Source organism: Megascapheus bottae, chromosome 1 (assembly GCF_031878675.1).
Source record: "Megascapheus bottae isolate mThoBot1 chromosome 1, mThoBot2.hap1, whole genome shotgun sequence".
In the NCBI taxonomy this organism is placed as follows: domain Eukaryota; kingdom Metazoa; phylum Chordata; class Mammalia; order Rodentia; family Geomyidae; genus Megascapheus; species Megascapheus bottae.
In genome coordinates, this window is record NC_143509.1 from 97,067,057 (window position 1) to 97,088,087 (window position 21,031).

General features: G+C 43.3%; 1 protein-coding gene across 1 annotated transcript in view; it reads left to right on the plus strand.

Annotated features, from left to right (window-relative positions):
* The window catches only part of Hunk (hormonally up-regulated Neu-associated kinase), a 97,649-nt gene that overhangs the window by 67,090 nt on the left and 9,528 nt on the right, over positions 1–21,031 (plus strand). The window contains exons 6-8 of the mRNA XM_090348615.1: positions 8,212–8,347; positions 14,363–14,525; positions 18,825–18,908. Of these exons, the coding sequence (XP_090204741.1) occupies positions 8,212–8,347; positions 14,363–14,525; positions 18,825–18,908 (383 nt within the window). The remainder of the gene's footprint in view (positions 1–8,211; positions 8,348–14,362; positions 14,526–18,824; positions 18,909–21,031) is intronic.

Consider the following 21,031-nt stretch of genomic DNA (forward strand, 5'->3'; position numbering starts at 1 on the left):
GCATGCTAACATTTTTGTCCCACATAGTTGTAATAAATGAGGAGGAGCCCAGGTATTTCACCTAGTTTTCTCTGGAGGTAATATATTGTCTCCAGTTTGATGTGACCATCAGGAAATGATAGTTGACAAGATCCATGAGTGTGTTAGTGTGTATTCAGTTGTATGTGTTTCCACCATGTGTTGATTTGTGGTGGCTGCCATGATCATGGTCACGTTGCATTCTTCTACAGCTAGTGCTTTCCTCTTTAACTCCTTCCCAGCCATTGGCCTTTGTTCTATCTCTGTAGCATCTTCAAAAGGATAAAGTGATGGAGAGAATACATAAATAAACATGTTTCACTCACGTAACACCTTTGAGATTCATCTAAGCTGTTGCATGTATTAGGATTTTTATCTCTTTTTTGTTGCTGAGTAATATTCCCCAGATGCTGTACCACAACCTGTTTCACCATCCACCCACTGCAGGGTCTTTTGTTTTCCCTATTTAGGGCTGATATGAATGAAGCTGTAGTGAGTATTTGTTTACAAATGAAACCATGTGAACATGGTTTTATTTCTCTGAGACCAATGCCAGAGAATGAAATTGCTGGGTCAGATAGTAAGCACATATGTAATTGTACAGGAAGCTGCCGTACTTTTATTCAGAGTGACTGTTTCATTTTGGGGGTCCCTTTGGCAAATTCCAATGGTAGCAGCTTTCTATAGTCACAAATATTGCTGACTCAGAATAGTTCTGAAGCTTCTCTGGTGATTCAGACCCTGCCTTGTCCTGAGCACATCGGACAGTAGGATGTTTGTGCCTTGTGTCTGAAATGGGCCAAGAGAGCTCACCCTGACTCCCACTGACACCCTAAGGAGCCAGCAGATTGCTGATGTTCTGCCTCCTCCTTGCTTCTGTCAGGAAGGTCTGGGTTGTACTGCAGTAACAATCCACCCCCAGTTCTCCTTGGTTTGAAATCATCAAGGTTTGCTTCTCACTCAACTACATATTTACCAGGTATTGGATTGGGGATGGAAAGGTTTTTATCCATTCCAAGTGTATGTTCCAGGCTGATGGAACAACCACCATTTTTAACAAGGAAGAGAAGAGAAAGGGGAGGGTTCTCACCAGTGAAATTTCTCACAGAGCCAGAAGTACTTGTGGCCAGAACTAGCAAGAGCCACTTCCAGACTGTGGGGAGCAGGAATGAGCAGGAAGGCCTGGGGTGGGCAGCCAAGCAAAAGAGGTACGTAAAGAGTACACGACAGACAGACAGCTGCGTTCCCTCAGTGCTTGCTTTTATTCCCAGTATTTTTACCTAGCCTTCTTAGACTGCTAAGTCTTTCTCCACTGGGAAAATTAAATTTATCCTTAAAAAAGTAAAATGTACATGCCTTAAATTTTTTTTAAGAAAATAGTCCACAGGTAATTGCACCCAAGAAATGTTAAAAATGTCCAAGCAGTTTCACCGTCACTGGGGTTGGGGTATCTGTCTCACATAGCTCTTGCTTTACATTTGGCCTTCCTTTGTGTGTGCTTATGAAAGGTCTTAATATTCCTACTACACTTGGTGGGGTTGAATTTTTTAATTAATTATTTTTTAATTGTCAGGGTAATGTATAGAGGGGTTACAGTTACTTTGGTCAGGTAGTGGATGCTTTGCTTCTTGAACATTGATACCTCTTCTCATGTTTTTGCCCTCCTTTAGGGACAATCATCTTGTTTTTCCCATTCCCTTTCCTATTTCAAACAAATATATGTATATACAATACATCAGGTAACAAAATCAGATGCATTAACCACATGAGATTAACCATAAGGGGGAAAAAAAAGAGAAAAGAAATAACTGCACATAGTACCTTAAGAACAACAATCACACAAGATAAACCTCTTGTATCGATAGCCTAGATTTCATGTTGTTTAGTCCCATCCTACATGACCATATGTACATAGCTTTAGAGCTACTGTGATCCCCTGCTAGAAGAATCCTAGATGTGAATTCATTATTACAGATGAGGGAAACCATGGAGACTATGTTCCACTGGGTCTGGCTTACTTAATATGATTTTTTTCCAAGTCTTTCCATTTCCTTATGAATGGAATGATGTCATTCATACTTATGGCTGCAAAGAATTCCATTGTGTTTAAGTACCACATCTTCTTGATCCATTCATCTGAGGGGCATCTGGGTTGTTTCCATATATTAGCTATGGTAAATAATGCTACAATGAACATCATTGTGATAGTAGCTTTAGTATGCCCTTGTTTCTGGACATTTGGGTAAATATCAAGGAGGGGTTGCTGGGTCATAGTGGGGCTCTATGTTTAGTCTTTTGAGGAACTGCCATACTGCTTTCCATAGTGGTTGAACGAGTTTACCCTCCTACCAACAATGTAGTAGCATTGCCCTCTGGCCACATCCCCTCCAGCATCTGTTGTTATTAGATTTCTTGATAATAGCCCTTCTAACTATAGTGAGGTGGAATCTTAGAGTTGTTTTGATTTGCAATTCTTTTATGGCCAGAGATGTTGAGCATTTCTTCATGTGCCTATAGGCCATTCTGATCTCTTCTTCAGAGAAGTTTCTCTTTAAGTCTTTAGCCCACCTTTTAATGGATGGTTGATTCTTTGAGGATTTGGTTTTTGTTTTTTTTTCATATATTTTTTATTGTAATTAATAGAAGGGTTACATGATATTTACCAGATAGATGGTGCATTAATTCCCATACATTGATACCCTTTCACATGTCTTGGTCCCCATTTCCCTCCCCCCCACCCCACCCCTTATCTTGTTTTCCCCCCTTCCCTATCCAATTTCAAATAACCAAATACAAATATATCCGATATATCAGGTGACAAAGTGAGATACTGTAACAATATGAGATAACCAAGGGACAGCAAAAGAGATGAGAGATAACATAGCACCTTAAGAACAACAATCATTCATTATATGTCTTATGTTTCTATATCCTAGAGATCCTTTCATTCAGCGTCCTACTATATGGCCTTTTGTATCAAGGTTTTGCTCTATTGCAAGTCTCTGCTAGGAGAGCCCAAGGTTTCTACTGATTATGACAAATGAGGGAAACCATTGAGCCTAAGTTCCTTTGAGTCTGGCTTACTTCACTTAATATGATTTTTTTCTAAGTCTTTCCATTTCCTAACAAATGGGGCGATGTCATTCTTTCTGACAGCAGCATAGAATTCCATTGTGTACAAATACCACATCTTGTTGATCCACTCATGAACTGAGGGACATCTAGGTTGGTTCCATATCTTTGCTATGGTAAATAGTGCTGCAGTGAACATTGTTGTGCTGGTGGATTTAGTATGTCCTTGTTTCTGGATGATTGGTAAATGCCAAGTAGTGGAATTGCTGGGTCATAGGGGAGCTCTATGTTTAGTCTTTTGAGGAACGGCCATACTGCCGTAGTTGAATAAGTTTGCACTCCCACCAACAGTGTAGTAGGGATCCCTCCTGGCTACATCCCCTCCAGCATCTGTTGTTATTAATTTTCTTGATCCTGGCCATTCTAACTGGAGTGAGGTGGAATCTTAGAGTTGTTTTGATTTGCATTTCTTTTATGACCAGAGATGTTGAGCATTTCTTCATGTGTCTATAGGCCATTTTTGTTTCTTCTTCAGAGAAGACTCTCTTTAAGTCTTTGGCCCATTTATTTATTTATTTATTTATTTATTTATTTATTTATTTATTTATTTTGCCAGTCCTGGGCTTGAGCTCAGGGCTTGAGCACTGTCCTTGGACTTTCTCAAGGCTAGATCTCTACCACTTGAGCCTCAGCACCACTTCTGGCTTTTTTTCTATGTATGTGGTACCGAGGAATCGAACCCGGGTCTTCATGCATGCTAGGCAAGCACTTTAACCACTAGGCCAAGCTCCTGGCCCTTTGGCCCATCTTTTAATGGGATGGTTGTTACTTTGGAGATTAGTTTGGGATTGATTCAATTTTTTTGAGCTGTTGATATATTTTAGATATGAGGCCTTTGTTGTATGGTTGGTGAAGATCTTCTCCCACTCTGTAGGCTTCCTAATTAGTTTACTAGCTATGTCCTTTGCCATACAAAAGCTCTGCAGTTTAATGCAGTCCCACTTATCCAGCTTTCTCTGATTTGTTGTGATCCTTGGTCCTTATTAAGAAAGTTTCGACCTGTGCCAAAGAGGTCTAGTGTATCTTCTATTCCTTCTTGTAAAGTTTTCAGAGTGTCGGCTTTTACCTCCAGGTCTTTGATCTATTTGGAGTTAATTCTAGTACAGGGTGACAAAGAAGGATTTAACTTTAGTTTTCTGCAGGTGCTTAACCAGTTCTGCCAGCACCACTTGTTGAAGAGGCTGTCTTTCTTCCATTCTATTTTTTTGGCTCCCTTGTCAAAAATTAGGTGGCCATAGGTCTGTGGTTTAATATCTGGGTCCTCAGTTCTATTCCATTGGTCTTCAGGCCTGTTCTTGTGCCAGTACCAAGCTGTTTTGATTATTATAGCTCTGTAATAGAGTCTAAAGTTTGGTATTGAAATTCCTCCTGCGCTGTTCTTTCTGCTAGGAAGTGTTTTTGCTATATGGGGTCTTTTATCATTCCATATGAAATTTTGGATTGCCTCTTCTATTTCTTTAAAGAATGACATTGGGATATTGATGGGTATTGCGTTGAATTTGTAGATAGCTCTTGGCAAGATTGTCATTTTCACGATATTGATTCTTCCAATCCGGAAACATGGGAGGTTTTTCCATTTCCTCAGTTCTGCTTTAATTTCCTTTCTCAGGGTTTTGAAATTTTCATCAAAAATGTCCTTTACATTCTTAGTTAAGGTAATTCCTAGGTACTTTATTTTCTTTGAGGCTATTGCAAAAGGAGTTGCTTTCCTGATTATTGCCTCGTTCCTCTCACTGTTGGCATAGAGGAAGGCAGTTGATTTTTGAGGGTTGATTTTATAGCCTGCTACCCTTCCAAAGTTTTGAATCAGCTCAAGGAGCTTGGGAGTAGAGTCTATAGGATTCTTTAAATGCAGGATCATGTCATCTGCAAAGAGGGAAGGTTTTACTTCCTCTGTCCCTATTTGGATCCCCTTTATGCTTGCTTCTTGCCTTATTGCACTGGCTAGGAATTCTAATACTATGTTAAAGAGGAGTGGAGAGAGTGGATATCCTTGTCTCGTTCGTGATTTTAGAGGGAATGGCTTTAGCTTTTCACCGTTAAGTATAATACTAGTTGTGGGTTTGCCATACACAGTCTTTATTATATTGAGAAATGTTCCATGGATTCCTATTTTCTCCAAAGCTTTTAACATAAAGGGGTGTTGGATCTTGTTAAATGCCTTTTCTGCATCTATTGAGACAATCATGTGATTTTTGTCCCTGCTCTTGTTGATGTGTTGAATTATATTAATTGATTTGCGTATGTTGAACCAGCTTTGCCTCCCTGTGATGAGAGGATTTGTTTTTGAAAGACTCAATTTTTTGAGCTGTAGGTATGTTTTAGGTATGGGGCCCTTGTCTGTTGTATAGCTAGTGAAGATCTTCTCCCATTCTGTGGGCTTTCTGTTTAACTTGCTAGCTATGTCCTTTGCCATACAGAAGCTCTGCAATTTAATGCACAGTCCCATTTATCTAAACTTTCTTTAATTTGTTGTGTTTATTAAGAAAGTTTTGACCTGTTCCAAGGTGCCCTAGTGTATCTCTTATTCTTCCTGTAAAGTTTTCAGGGTATCTGCTTTTTCCCTCAAAGACTTTGCTCCATTTGGAATTAATTCTGGTGCAGGATGACATATACGAATCCAACTTGTCTTTATCTTTCTTGCTTTCTTTTCTTTTCTTTCTTTCTTTCTTTTTTTTTTTTTTTTTTTGTCATGGGGCTTGAACTGATTCTCTGGTGACCTGGGACGGCAGCCAGCCCTTCAGTTCATTTGACCACTAAAAGGGGAGCCTGGCCCCATGGGGGAGGATTCGGCATTGGGCAGCAGTGCCAAATGCATCCCAGGGCATCATATCTTGTTCATAAATGGAGTTATTTCAGTTTTAGAATTCACCTCTTGACTTTCTGACAACCTCCTATTTTTCCCCACTCTATGTACCTTACTAAGAATATCTCTTCTCCCCTCTAAGCAGTCTGGTGAACCTTTATATTCTCTCATGATACTTTTGGCTTATGTCCAGAAATACTAGTTTCCCAGTAACAGGAGACCCTGTCATTTATTGATTAACCAGGTATGGACTTATCTCATATTACCTTGTTGTTACCCAACCATACAAGGTAACTGTCATTGCTCCCAGGTTACCAGTGAGGAAACTGAATCTCAGAGGGGTGAAATCTGTTTCTCTCCCTTTTACTTTTTTATTGACTATAGAGATGTAGCTCTTCCTCTCTCCACTTCCACACACAGAACCTGAGCGTATTGTCTATTACCTTTAGATCCTTGTGTTTTAAGTAATGTCAGTCTACATTAAAAAAAAGAAAAGAAAACACATGAGTCTTATTACCTTTCTATAACACATATCTTTATTAATGGGATGATTCTGTCACTCCCATATGCAGTCATTAAATTCATTAGCGCCCATACTCTTTAAGGAAGTTTGTTTTTTTTTTTCAAATTCAGGTCAGAAGCATGCAGCATTCTATTCCTTGTAAATCCAGGCCGTGTGTTCCCAAATAATGACCGCCTTCGTTTCCATCGTGTACTTGGCAAACTTAAACTCTGGGGGCCTCTCCAGTCCAGCCCCCTGGACAGTTTCCTCTTCTACAAGCTAGCACTTGTGTATCACAGAGTAGTGCATGCCTTTCAGAGCTTGAACATTTTTCAGACTGTTTATTCTTCCATCACTGCATCTCAGCGATCACATCTCTAAGACATTCCCAACAGTCACTTCCAATTAAGAGGCTCTTACGCCCTGAATTCACCCAAATGAAGCTGGAGGAGGGAGAACATTGGGGAAAGTTAAGCCAGCGTTGGATAAGATTTCCAGCCTTACGCAGACAACCTCCCAGACAATTCTGTACCTGGGAGGTGGGGAGAAAGCAGCCTGGGGCGGGATGGGCCTCTGCTTGCAGCTCGTGGGCTGGGCGTACTTGAGGACTTAATGGCTTTGTCTTTCCTGCATGCCATGACTAGAATCAAGGCATGACTCTAGTCATGGCATGCAAGATCCAACAAGCCCAGGCTTGGGAAGGCTGACACCTTGGAGTGGAAATAGGGCTTTGCACCTCTGCAGTGTGATTCTGGGTTATTTGAAGGGTGACAACCCACAGGTTGGCTCAGTGGGCTGGAAGGTGCCATAGATTTCTGAGACAAGAGGAAAGCCCTAGTTTTAGGGCTTTCAAGCCCTTCACATAGACTTCAGAGAGTTCTAGAGCATCTCCAAGGCCTTTCAGAGTAGCAATGCAATGTTCATGACGGCTGAAGAAAGGAAATTTGTCAGCAGAGACTTAAACTCAAAATGACTTGGGTTCATCAGCAATTTGTGAAGACTCAAGAGTGCTTGGTTGTGAAAATGGAACAAAAACGCACTCCAGTATATTCCAAGCTCTTCTGGTGAATAGTACTTCAAACAAGTCTTCAGGAAGTTACCTTAACTCAGCAACCTGCCCAAATGGATCCATTAAGCTCATATCTTTAACATTTCCTTTCTTTCTTTTTAGTTATTTTTTGGTGCCTGTTCTGGGGTTTGAACTCGGGGCCACTGAGCTGTCCCTGAGCTTTTTCACACAGATTAGCATTCTACCACTTGGAATGACAATACCACTTGCTGTTTTCTGGTGGTTCATTGGAAGTACAAGTCTCACTCACTTTCCTGCCTGGGCTGGCTTAGAATTGTGATCCTCAGATCTCTGCCTCCTGAATAGCTAGGATTACAGGCGTGAGCCACTGACACTGGGCACCTTCATTTTTCTGTATATTTCTTTGGCAGACAGAGAAGACCACCCGTTTTATTAAAAAGTATATGACTGGAAGGACCAAACCCAATTTTAGACTATCATGTACAGTAGCACTTGGACAGATACTAGCACTTCTTTTTGAAAAAGGTAGGGAAAGAAGGCTTTAAACCCTCATCTTTTGAAAAGATAGGGCTGAACCTACACTCTACAAACCATTGAATCAAAGCCTGGCCCAGACACCTACAGAAAAATCACTACTTAGGCTTAGGAGAGATTGCTCTTTGCAGTCTCCACACTCAGCATACAGCCTCTAACCTGGATGTGTTCTTTGCCAAATGTCTTCAGGGGCCATCAACTTCCTTCGCTCTCTCCTGGAACCAGACCCCGTGAAGAGGCCAAATATCCACCAGGCATTGGCAAATCGCTGGCTGAATGAGAATTACACCGGCAAAGTGCCCTATAATGTCACCTATCCCAACAGGTAATTTAGAACATACTGAGGGACTTGGGAAGACAGAGCTTGTACCACCAGCCTCAATCAGTTGTGCACAGCAGCTCTGTGATGGAAAATGAAGCTGCATTTTCTTTTGGCTGTCCTTCCCAGCTCTGTATCCACACATCAGATCAGCTCAAGGAGCAAGAGGAAGTACAGAAAGGACCATCCTGTGCGGGTACAAGGGGTGCCTGCACAGGGTGCCAGGCTGGAGGGCCACAATGAGGGGAGGCTGAATTCCAGGCCACCCCTCAAAGCCAGAACTGGCTTCAGACGTGCCTCAAGGGGCACTTCTATCCAGTTGACACAGAGGGACCATTAGACAAATGAGGGCACCAGGGTGTGTGTGTGTGTGTGTAAGAGAGGAAGAAAAAGAAGGAGAGGAAGAGAGGGAGAGATTCACCCTGGAACCCTCCTGATAGTCTTAAGTTGTAGTACCAACTATTTCAAACCATCCCTTAGATTCCTGGTCTTCTTTTCTTTTTTTCTTTTCCTCCTCCTCTTCCTCCTCCTCCTCCTCCTCTTCTTCCTCCTCATCCTCCTCCTCTTCCTCCTCTTCCTCATCCTCCTATTCCTCCTCCTCCTTTTTCTCCTCTTCCTCCTAATCCTTCCTTTCTTTCTTTCTTTCTTTCTTTCTTTCTTTCTTTCTTTCTTTCTTTCTTTCTTTCTTTCTGTCAGTCAGTCATTGGGCTTGAAATCTGGAAGCAAGCTATCCCCAAGCTTTTTTTGCTCAAGGCTAGCTCTCTGTCACTTTGAGCCACAACTCCACTTCTAGTTTTCTGGTGGTTAATTGGAGATAAGAGTCTTAAGGATTTTCTGCCTTTGAACCTTGATCCTAAGATCTCAGTCTCCTGAGTAGCTAGGATTATAGGCGTGAGCCACTAGCTCCAGCCTAATTTTTGTTTCTTGATGCTCCTCTTAGTCCCACCCTGCCTTAAGGCCAGGTTCTGTGGACTTCCTGGGGAGGCCTTGTGTACCAGCAACCCACAAGAAGAGACTTAGAAAGGAAGGCTACAAACATAATGCCCAGAACAGGGATCTGGAGGGACGCCTCACGCAGCCCTCATTGAAGGGGCCTTGCAGGGCTGCTGCCTTACAGATTGGAAGGAGCATGGGGAAAGCTTTCTTGCATGTCTTTCCTACTTACTTTGAAACCGAGAACCAGTCAGTGTGGGAACCAGAGTGCCGGCATGGCTGCTTCTGAGCAAACAGGAAGACCTCCAGTCTCCTTCTTCCTTCTTTCTTCAGACCTCTGAATTCCTGCACATGCAACCAAGCTTGGATGCAGACTGGAGAACACTTTACCAGTGGAGAGGTGGGAGGCCAAGGAGAGAGAAAAGGTGGGGGGTGCACAGTATCCTCTGTGGTCGTATTTCCAAAATAGCTAAGAAAGCCTGGAAATAACCACTGGTCCTCATGAAAGCGGAATCAGTGGGTTCTCTAGGCAAGTTGGGCAGTAGAGTGCTGTCTCGAGATGGAAAGTTCTAGAAGAACTTAAGGGGTATAGGTGGACTATCTATCCAGATCTGCATCCCTGCTCCTGGGTCAAATTTACTCTTACGCTAGTCATAGAGGAGATGATTTTGCTCAGTTTCCATCTAGAATTCTAGCATTTGGCTCCTGGGTGGTAATTCAGACCACGTCTGGGGTGACTTAGGTTAGTTATCAAGGGAACCTGGAAATAGATGCTGTTTTCCAACACCTGCTCAATTTGGGCCAGAATGTGAAACAGATACCGGAAATTTTATCCTAATGTGAGACCCACAACAGAGCTGAGGGGCCCAGGTCTTGTGACCAATGGCTAGCAGCATGCAGATTTGCTTTTTGTTAAGGGGGGGACATTATAGCATCCAAATGAGTCATTAAGCTAATATAATCACCTTCTAAATCAGCATAATCACTCCACAGTACAGCCAGGCTTTGGAGGCAGTGGAGCTGGTGTTAGAAACAGAGTGAGCCCCCTCCTTGGTTACATCTTCATTGACAAAGAGTTAGGGTATGATATGATATCTAGTAGCTTTCCCACAGGGTGCAGCCAGATTTCGATACATTAAAACTTGTATGTAAATTTTCTACACTGTGGACCAGGTTGGTACTTTTGGCATTTGGATTCAGTGAGGAAGGAAAAGATGGAACACGGATAGTTTAAAAAGTTAAGGACTGGGAGTTTGGCCTAGTAGTAAGAGTGCTTGCCTGGCATGCACAAAGACCTGGGTTCGATTCCTTGGTATACCACATATGTAGAAAAAGCCAGAAGTGGTGCTGTGGCTCAAGTAGTGGAGCACCAACCTTGAGAAAGCCCAAGGACAGTGCTCAAGGACCTGAGTTTAAGCCCCAGGACTGGCAAAAAAAAAAGTTAAGATGTTATGCATTAAAGAAAATATCAGCACACTGAGTTCTGTTTATGTTTCATTGCTCATATTATACCAGGGATAAGTCAATTGTTTAGTTTTTAAGACAGGAAACCAAAATTCTGAAATGTGGAGTAGGGACATGTTATTTACCGCCTTAATTATGTAAGGGAAAAAAAGCATTTCTCTTTAAAACAAAAATGTATTATTTTTGGTCATTATTCTTCTAGTCCCAAAAGAAAAAACCAAAAGCAAAGAAAGGAATATTTTCAGTTAAGAGAGGTAGCTCTGTTCTGCAGCCCTAGCAACTTGGATGGTAGAGATTGGAGGACTGTGGCTTGGGGCCAGCCCAGACTCTTTCTTTTTTTTTGCCAGTCCTGGGCGTGAGCTCAGGGCCTGAGCACTATCCTTGTACTTTCAAGGCTAGAGCTCTATCACTTGAGCCTCAGCACCACTTCCGGCTTTTTTCTATGTATGTGCTACTGAGGAATTGAACCTGGGTCTTTGTGCATGCTAGGCAAGCACTCTACCACTAGGCCAAACTCCCGGCCCCCAGACTATTTCTTAACCAGTGGCTGGTACAGTGGTCTGTACTTGATATCTCAACTACTTGTGAAGTATAGTGGCTAAGCCTGTCGCCCCCAGTGATGTGGAGAAGCCTAAGTAGGAAGAATGCAGTCCAGGCTGGCCTGAGGACAAAGTAAAACCCTATCTCAAAAACAGCCAACACAAGCTGGGCACCGAAGATCACGCCTGTGATCCTGGCTACTCAGGAGTCTAAGACCTGAGGATAATGATTCGAAGACGGCCCATGTAGAAAAGTCTGTGATCTTCAATTAACCCCAAAAAACTGGAATTGTGGATCAAGAGCACTGGCCTTGAGTAGAAAGAAGCTCCCAGATAGCATCCAGGCCCTGAATTCAAGCTCCGGGACCAACACGCATGCACGCGCGTGCGCGCGCGCACACACACACACACACACACACACACACACACACACACACACACACACACACGCTTTAGACATGGCTCAAGTTGTAAAGTTCCTGCTTGGCAAGGGTAATGCCCTGATTTCAAGTCTCAGAAGAAATGGGACAGGGGGAGAAAAGAAAGGAAGGAAGGGGAAAAAAGTATTTTCTTTATAAAGTATGTCATGTAGTTTCCCAATTTTTAGCTTCAGACTTAATTATTTGAGATGTGCTCAGTGTTTTCCCTTTGGGAAAGTAAAAACAAACAAACAAACAAACAAACAAAACCTGCAGGTTTGCATCACTCTTCTTTAAAGCCTTCCCCTGTGAAGTCATTTGGGCCTTTAGGTTGATCTCTAAATGGCAAGTTGAAGAGAACATTAGGGGTAAATGTTTTATGATAAATTTTCATGCCAGTCAGTCAGCATATGTTTGTTTAGTGCCTGGCTTGCCTTCCTGACCTGGGCACAGACATTTGTGACAGAATTGACCTAGATTCCTGTGTCCCGATGGGGCCTAGACAGCCCCTCCTCTCTCCCCTGTCCTCTCCTCTCCCTCCTTCCCTTCCCCTCCACCCCCCCACCTCATTTAGCTCTTGGAGTAGGTGGGATTATCAGTAATACAAGACAGGATTAGAATTTGGTGGGGGGGGGGGCAGTCCTGGGCTTGAACTCAGGGCTTTAGCACTATCCTTGGGTTTTCTCAAGACTAGCGCTCTACCACTTGAGGCACAGCACCTCTTCTGGCTTTTTCTATGTTTGTGGTACTGAGGAATTGGTCTTTGTGCATGCTAGGCAAGCACTCTACCACTAGACCAAACTCCCAGCCCCAGGATTGGATTTTTAAGAAATGATATGCAATGGAGTCATTGTGCTTTTAGTTGATTCAAATGATAATTCATCATAATCTGGGCCCTTTTAATATCTTCTGTTTGGTGTGCACATACAGAGATAATACAACCGAAGTAACATTGGAGAGCACCATGTATATATATTATTTATTGGAAACTTTGAAATATTACTGTCAGTGAAGAATCAGTTGATAGACCCCATTTTGGCAGAGCTGGCTCTCCTTATCACAGAGATAAAGGACAGAGGTGGAGTGTCTATCTTCACACACATCCCTCCTTATCTCCGAATAGTCCCTTTTGGGCTATGGTATCATCCCACACCCTCCTATACCTACACCTACACCTACACTATCTTACACCTCTCTAGATAGGAGTGAGGCTGTCCAAGTATTATCTGCGATCTAATTGGCCATTGTTGGGGGGTCACAGTTGTGATTTGATTGGCCAGTTACAGGGCTGCACCCACTTTGACATTTCCAGTATTTTCAGCCATACCAATCACACAGTCAAATGCTAAATATTTTGACAAGCAATTGTAGTATAGAAAAAGAATAATAGAAGAAATAAGGCTGGGAGTATGGTTTAAGTGGTAAAGCCCTTGAGTATAAGATCCCAGATTCAAGTTAGGTAGGGAAGGGGGAGGAGGAGGAAGGGACAGGGAGAAGAGAAGAGGGGAAGGAGAGGGAGAAATGATATATTTGTTTGTTTTTAAATGCTTTTGGTGCTGAAGATAGAACTCAGAACCTCACATATGCTAGGCAAGCCCTACCACTGAGCTGTATCTTAAACCAGTATCTTTCTTTAAACACATATATACATCCCCTTCCAAAAAAAACCCAACACCCAAGACTATTACCCTCCCACTTGTTATCTAAAACTTATAATTTTGTATGTGACAGCAGTAAGGAATTGCTCTCCTGGGTGTGGCGTGTAATGAAGGGAGGTCCAGGTTACACTGTAGGTGGAGGATAACCAGGAGAGACAGTTTTGCCCTTGGTATCCCAACTGACCTGCTATGCAGAGTGAGCGCACCAGGCCTCGCTTTACTATGGAGGTTCACTGTGCTGTTAGGAGATCTGAGGTTCTCAGGGAGTCTTCAGGCACTGTGGTGGATATGTCCGAGCTGGCCAGCAGACATGGGCTGCTCAAGTGCCTTCCTGGTATCCCTTCAAGGATTCCAGTATTTGCTGTGACACTGGCACACACCCCTTCCCAGCTCTCACTGACTTCTTGCTTTCTGGCTGAAAGCAAGGACTGAGCTTCAGCATCCAGATGCCAGGCTATATGGCTTTAATCCAAAGCCACGGTTATGGTGTATGTAATTAAAATAGAGAGTGACCAGGCACGGTGGCTCATGCCTATAATCCTAGCTACTCAGGAGGCTGAGATCTGAGGGTCAAGGTTCAAAGCCCAGCCTAGACAAGAAAGTCTGTGAGACTCTTATTTCCAGTTAACCACCAAAAAACCGGCCAGCACTGTGATCCAAGGGGTTGAGCAGTAGTCTTCAGCTGAAGAGCTCAGGGACAGCACCCAGGCCCAGAACTCAAGCCCACAACTGATTAAAAAAAAGAAAGAAAGAAAAATGCATGTGTGTGTGATTGATCCTGATGCATTGTACTCGTAGACTGATGTATTGAATTGCAACTCTTTTGTACAACTGCTTAAAGATCACGAAAATAGAATTCAAAACAAACAAAAACCCAAACAACACAGCCCCAAAAAGTGAATAAGTGAACATGTGAACCAGACTGTCCCCAGAGGACCTGCGGGAGGGTCCAATGCTGTGCCACCCCACTCAGCTGAACAAGGTGACGGTTCTGTCTCTGCCTGGCAGGATTTCTCTGGAAGACCTGAGCCCAAGTGTGGTGCTGCACATGACTGAGAAGCTGGGCTACAAGAACAGCGATGTCATCAACACAGTGCTGTCCAACCGTGCCTGCCACATCCTTGCCATCTACTTCCTCCTGAACAAGAAACTCGAGCGCTACTTGTCAGGGGTGAGTGGAGGCCTCCCGGAGGTTTCTTCTATCTAGTCCTGTTCAGTGGCCGTCACCAGATCCAGGCTGTTCATTTAACCTACTGTCAGGCTGGGTTTCCTCAATGTGAGGGAAAGTAGCTTCTAGGAGAGCACCTTGAATCTGAAAGGTTTCTCTGAAACACGAAGCCCAGGAAAGAATTGTCAGGGGAAGGAGGGTCACTGCAAGCCTCACTTTCTCTCAGCCTCTCAGTTGCCTGTATTTCTTCTGTCATTTCTTAGCTCTCTGGGATTCCTCATGTCAGAGGCTTTGAGGAATTCTCTGGTCATTGGAGTTGGGGAGTAGTGCGTGGTAGTCAGAGTCTCATCTCTAAAGCACAGAGTACGAGAATGCATTCAGCCAGCCATCCTTGTCTGAGAATTCTTTACCTTGCCAGGTCCCAACAACAATTTGAAAAGAATTTCAAGAAATTGTGTCTGACAAAGAGTAAACAAATGTAGCAATGGTACTTCCTGGACCATTGAAATGGTTAAAAATGGACTATACAACTAGAAACCAGGAGAGAGTAAGGGAAGGGTTGAGATTGTCAAAAAAAGAAATGTATTCCTGACTTAGGTAACCGTAATCCCTCTGTGCATGACCTTTATAATAACAATAGAAAACTTTTTTAAAAGATGTGTCTGGAGCTGGACAGCTCATGCCAGTAATTATAGCTGTTCAAGAGGCTGAGATCTGAAGATCATGGTTTGAAGTTAGCCTGGGCAGGAAAGTCTGTGGGACTCTTATCTCCAGTTAACTACCAGAAAAGCTGGAAGTTGAGTTGTGAATGGGGTAGAATGCTATCTTTGAGCAGAAAATGCAGGGATAGCCTCGAGGCCACGAGTTCAAGCTCTGGACCAGCACCCCCCTTTTACCTCCCCAAAAAAATAAGAAAAAGAAAAAACAATATTATAACTAGTTACCTAGTATTTATATTGTATTATAGATTATCGATAATCTAGAGACTTAAAGTATGTGGTAGGTATGCATAGTTTATATATAAATATTGAACTATTTATAAGGGTCTTTGTATCTATAGATTTGGTATCTATCTCCAGGTTCCTGGAGCCAGTCACCCAAAGGTATCAAGAGACAATGGTGCTTACATCTCTCCAGAAAATAAGAAGAAAAACTGAACTTAACCAGCTTGAAGTCACCTACACAGTCTTGGAGTCAGAAAATCCAGGCATACTGTCACACATGGGGTAGACAGAGGCACTCCAAAAGACTAGTCCTCTCTTATCGTTTGGGCCACAAGGAGTTCATATATGTTGGGAAATGGCATGGAAATGTTTCAGTATTCAGAGTTCACTCACACATCAGTCTCCAAACAGACAAGACTTGAAAAGAACTTTATCAAGAAAACTGCACCCAAGATAAAATAGATTCTCTATGTAACTTCCATCCAGAAGGGTGGGCACAGACCACCCTTCAGCCAGAGAGGTTCAGGGTTGGCAGGAAGCCCATCTGAGATATAACTGAGCGTTCATTCACTCTCGCAAGATGACCTTGACCCTGTTTGTATTGTATTGAGCTATGTAGTTGCCTTCCTTATTTTTGCTTTAATATAAAAAACCCCAAATGAGGACTCCAAACCTATCGCTTTGGAAACATTCTCAACAGTAAAAGACTTTTCAAAGTGTGATGTTTATGGGGTGAAGAAAACTCCATGCTGCATAAGCAGCAATGCAGTGGCATTTCTGGTGGGGACAGATGCATGGCCTGGAGGCTGCATTTTAGAGCTGGTATCCCCAAGGCTGCATTGTCCAAAGGAAAGTTACTGAAAGAGAAGTGTCAAATCCAGAATGATACCTGATGTATGTAGTAGTCTGTTTTCTGTTACTGTAACAAAGTACCTGAGGCTGGTGTGCTAGTTAGCTTTTTGTAGCTGTTACCAAAATACCTGAGAGAATAACATAAATAGCAGAACTATTTCTTTTGGCCCATGGTGTCATAGATTGCAGTTCTGCGGCATTTGCTCTATTGATTCTGGGTTTAGGGTAAGGTAAAACATCATGGCAGTGGGAACACGTGGCAGAGGCTAGACAGGACAGAGAAAGGAAGGGGGAGAGAGACAAAGACACACACACACACACACACACAATGCCTGTGCTAGTCCTGGCAGACTTTCTCCTTACCCTTTTTTACTCTTATCTAGACCCTTAGTCTGTGGGATAGGGCTGTCCACATTCAGGGTAGGTCTCCCTCCCCTTACTTAATCCTCTTTAGACAGATCCAGAAGCAAACATCACTAGTCTCCTAGGCAACTTTCTCAGTCCAGCTCTCTCCAGTCTCACCACAGCTGGATTGGTTTCTTAGCTAGTGCCTGTGGCTCACCTCTATAATCCCAGCTAGTCAGAAGGCTGAGATCTGAGGGTTAAGATGCCAACCCAAGGGCTGAGAGCTTAACCTAGAGGAGAGTGCATGCACGAAGCCCTGAGCTCAATTCCCTGGTTCCACATACACTGAAAAAGCTGGAAGTAGTACTATAGCTCAAGTCTAGCCTTGAGAGCTCTAGCCTTGAGAAAGCCCAAGGACAGTGCCCAGGCCCAGAGTTCGAAGCCCCAGGACTAGCAAAAAAAAAAAAAAAAAAAAAATCCAACCTAGCCCAGGTAGGAAATCAGTAAGACTCTTATCTCCAAATAACTAGCAGAAAGCCAGAAGTAGAGCCGTGGCTCAAGTGGTAGAGTAGAGAATATTGAGGCACTGAGTTGAAGCCCTGGTACCAGCAGTCCATCCACCCATCCATCCATTTATAAGTAGATTCAAGCACTCTAGTTCTCTGGGTGGTTTAATGAGAAAAATGGAAGGGTATCTGATTTTTAAGTTTCCTCTGTGTACTTCCACATTTACAGATACTAGGTCTGGTTAAAATAAAACAATCTTAACTCCAGTGTACATCACCTTAGAGAAAAACAGTTTAAAACAGTCTAAAAATAAAAATGAAACAATCTTACAAAATTATTCTGCAGTGCATTCATGAGAGTGACACCTCTGTTGCCTTGTTGAGTGTCTCGCTTTCTGCAGCAGCCCTGCTCCTTCACTTTGCCAGGCATCAGGGTTCCAGATGTGCACTGCTAAGCCTGAAGAAATTTGTCTAGAAACTCAGCCCAGACACCGTTTAAACTGGAGAAGGTTTTCATGTTATTGTGCCAATTTTTCACACTAGACTTTTCAATCACAGGACATATCTGGTGGGAAAAAGCAAATAAGGCAAGTGGCTGTTTTTACCTAGAGTGGATTAATCCCACAGACAACTACTGATGGTAATTCCCAGATATGGTTCATTTAACTGTACTGTTTCAGTTATTAATCATATCATCCAGTTATTAGCAACCAAGGCATAATTTGGAAATTCAGTCTAATGGACTAAAAAAAAAATGTTGCATTTCAATTATTTGACATTTTCCCCTTCTCTCTTGACTTCCTTCTTTTAAAACCAAGACGTATATATTTGAAATGAGAGTTTATAAGGGCATTCATTAGCTGTTTGTGGGTTGGAAAATTAGTTAATCATTCAATTAAATTTTCTCTGCCTTCAACCAAGATTGGGTCTCTATCATCTTAAGTCACCAGAGATACCTTAATATCTTTCATAGTTTACTTATCTCTTTCTTTTGGGTAGTGAGTTTGTGCTCTGCATTTATTTATTTAGTATTCTTGTTTCTTTTGTGCGTGTGTGTGTGTGTGTGTGTGTGTGTGTGTGTGTGTGTGTGTGTGTGTGTAAATACTGGGGCTTGAACTTAGTGCCAGGTTGTTCTCCCTTAGCTTTTCCCATGCAAGGCTGGCACTCTACTACTTGAGCATATCTGTACTCCAACTTTTTGCTGGTTGATTGGAGATAAGAGTCTCATGGGCTTTTCTTCTCTGGCTGGTTTAAGAAGCTGGGATTACTGGGATAAGCCACTGGCTTTGTGTGCTATTTTCAAGTAAGCAAGCAAGCAAGATTGATATTCTGCTTAGTGGTTTGATAAAATCGGTATTCTTCCAAGTTTAGCTATTTAGTTCTAATTTCCCAGCGTAGGATAGTCTCCACTGCCCAGGGGAAAGAACTAGTGGCCCAACATCACCGGGCCCTCTGATGGCAGAGTTTAGAAGAGAAAGACATCTCTGACTCTGGGCCCAGGCCTATGCCTGTGAGGCAAAAATGAGACCTTGCTCTCAAACTGACTGGCTTCTCGTCCTTCCTCACTCAAGCTCTGCTTTATAAGTTCATGATGCTCAGTGGATGTTTTTGTTTGCTAAGACTTAATCCATGCTTTCTCTTCCTTCCTCTGGTAGAAATCTGAAGTCCAGGACAGCGTGTGCTACAAGACCCAGCTCTACCAGATAGAGAAATGCAGGCCCATCAAGGAGCCCTATGAGGTAAGTGAGTGGCCCGGAAGCAAACTCAGAGGCTCGGAGCCCAGGTTTCCATGTTGAGGGGACAGAAGACAAAGCCAGGTACTGTGGAACACAAAGACCAAAAGACAATGACCTTTGGAGCTGAGCCCTGAGAACAGGTTTACGACAGTGCCGTCATTATTCAGCTCACACCCAGGCCTGACTGTTCATCCTGTGACTTCTGGGTTGCACCTAGATGGTTGCTCCTTCTCGAATATTCTTCCTTGCCCTCTTTGCCTAGACAATACCTGTGTCTCTTCAGATCCTAAGGCCAGGACAGCTCCTCCTAGACCCCTGCTCTTCCCATTCCTCTAGTGCAGCTTTCATTTCATGCTATACACTTACCAGATTCTCATTCGAAGACTCCTGGGTTAGCATCTCTTTCCTACCCAGGCCTGTGGGTGTCATAAGAGCAGGCACTGCTGAGCCCAGCTGGGACTGTCTGATGGCTGGCATGCACTCGATGCTACACGAGTGAGCAGACGCAGCAGTGTCCTCACCAGACACTCTGTTGAAAATCAGATATACAACTTGTATGCAGGGACAGGAGGGAAAAACTGGGAGAGAGCCAGGCAAGGGATGTCGTTGTCCTGACCTGTGCAACCATAACGTTATGTGTATCTATCACCTTTATAATAACAATAAACATTTTAAAAATATTTGCTAAAGCTGGGTGTTGTGGCTCACACCTGTAATCCTAATTACTCAGGAGGCTGAGATCTGAGGATCGTGGTTCAAAGCCAGCCCGGGTACCAAAGTCCATGAGACTCTTAATCTCCAATTAGCCACTAGCAAACCAGAAGTGGTGCTGTGGCTCAAGGGGTAGAGTGATAGCCTTGAGCTGAAAAGCTCAGGGACAGTGCCCAGGCCCAGAGTTCAAGCCCCATAACCGATGCCCCTGCCCCTCCACCCCGCAAAAAAAAATACTTGCTAAAAGGTCAAGGTCAAGTGAAAGAATCAAGTGGGACCTGGGGAAGGCAGAACATTCTAGGCGAGACACCTCACTTGATTGACATAGGGATGCACCTGTGGCCCAGCACACAGAGGCATCCTCAGTGGCAGATGGCCAGATGGCCATGTCTTACAGCAGGGACGGGCCTCTTTAGGTCACCTGCCGGGAGTGTGGTCATCCCTCCAAGACCAGGAGACACAGAATTCATGTTTAGGCTTTTGGCTGCTTGGTTTGCATTTGGCTGTGACAATGCTCATAGCCACAGCCAGGGACCAGAGACTCCTAAGTGTGTCCTCCATAGCTGCTCAGTCCCCTGCTGATGCCTTTGTATTCTTACCTCTGCTCTTCTCATCCCAACCCTCTGTGCTTATGTAGCTAGTGCCAGAACTGTGATGCAAAAGGCCTCCTTTTTTTTTTTTTTTCGTTTGGATCATTTTCTCTAGTGATTATTTTACTTGGCCTGAATGCACATGGTGAACGTTTTAAACATTTGTTAAAATATCAAACAGTTACGATTTAAATAGGAACACTAATGGGCAAACAGGATTTCAATTTTCTGTGATCCATTTGTTTTCTCCAAACTGCAGTGGTGTTTCTGTTAATTGAATTACAAGCTATTACTAGATTGCCCAACTTGACTGTGCTGGAAATGAGAAAGTGGAATGGGGCTAGTTGGAAAAAGCACTATTATATATAGCCAGGCATGGTGGCACGTGCCTGTAATCACAGCACTTAAGAGTCTGAGGCAAGAGGATCACAAGTTCCAGGCCAGCCTGGGACTCATTGAGACCCCGTGTCAAGGAGGGGAAAGGAAAGAAGAAGCAGAAAGGGGGCAGGGAGAGTGAGAGAGGAGAGAAAGAGACAGGAAGTTGTAAAAAGACCCAACTTTACTGCTTTTAGTCTAGTTGCCATGACTGCTGCAGGAGGAGAATCATCCATGCTGCAGGAGTGGGATGGATGGAGGCAGGGAGCAGGGACAAAAGTGACAGATTGTGTGAGGGCTGACAGGATGTAGCGCAGGGTCCATGTCCCCAGGGATGGCATCAAGCTGTGTCCTGTGTACCAAGGGCATCAGCAGACTCTTATTTCCTTTATTTCTTTGTCTCCTAGGATACAAACGAGCTAAATTAAATTGTTTTAATTTCTCTGCTAG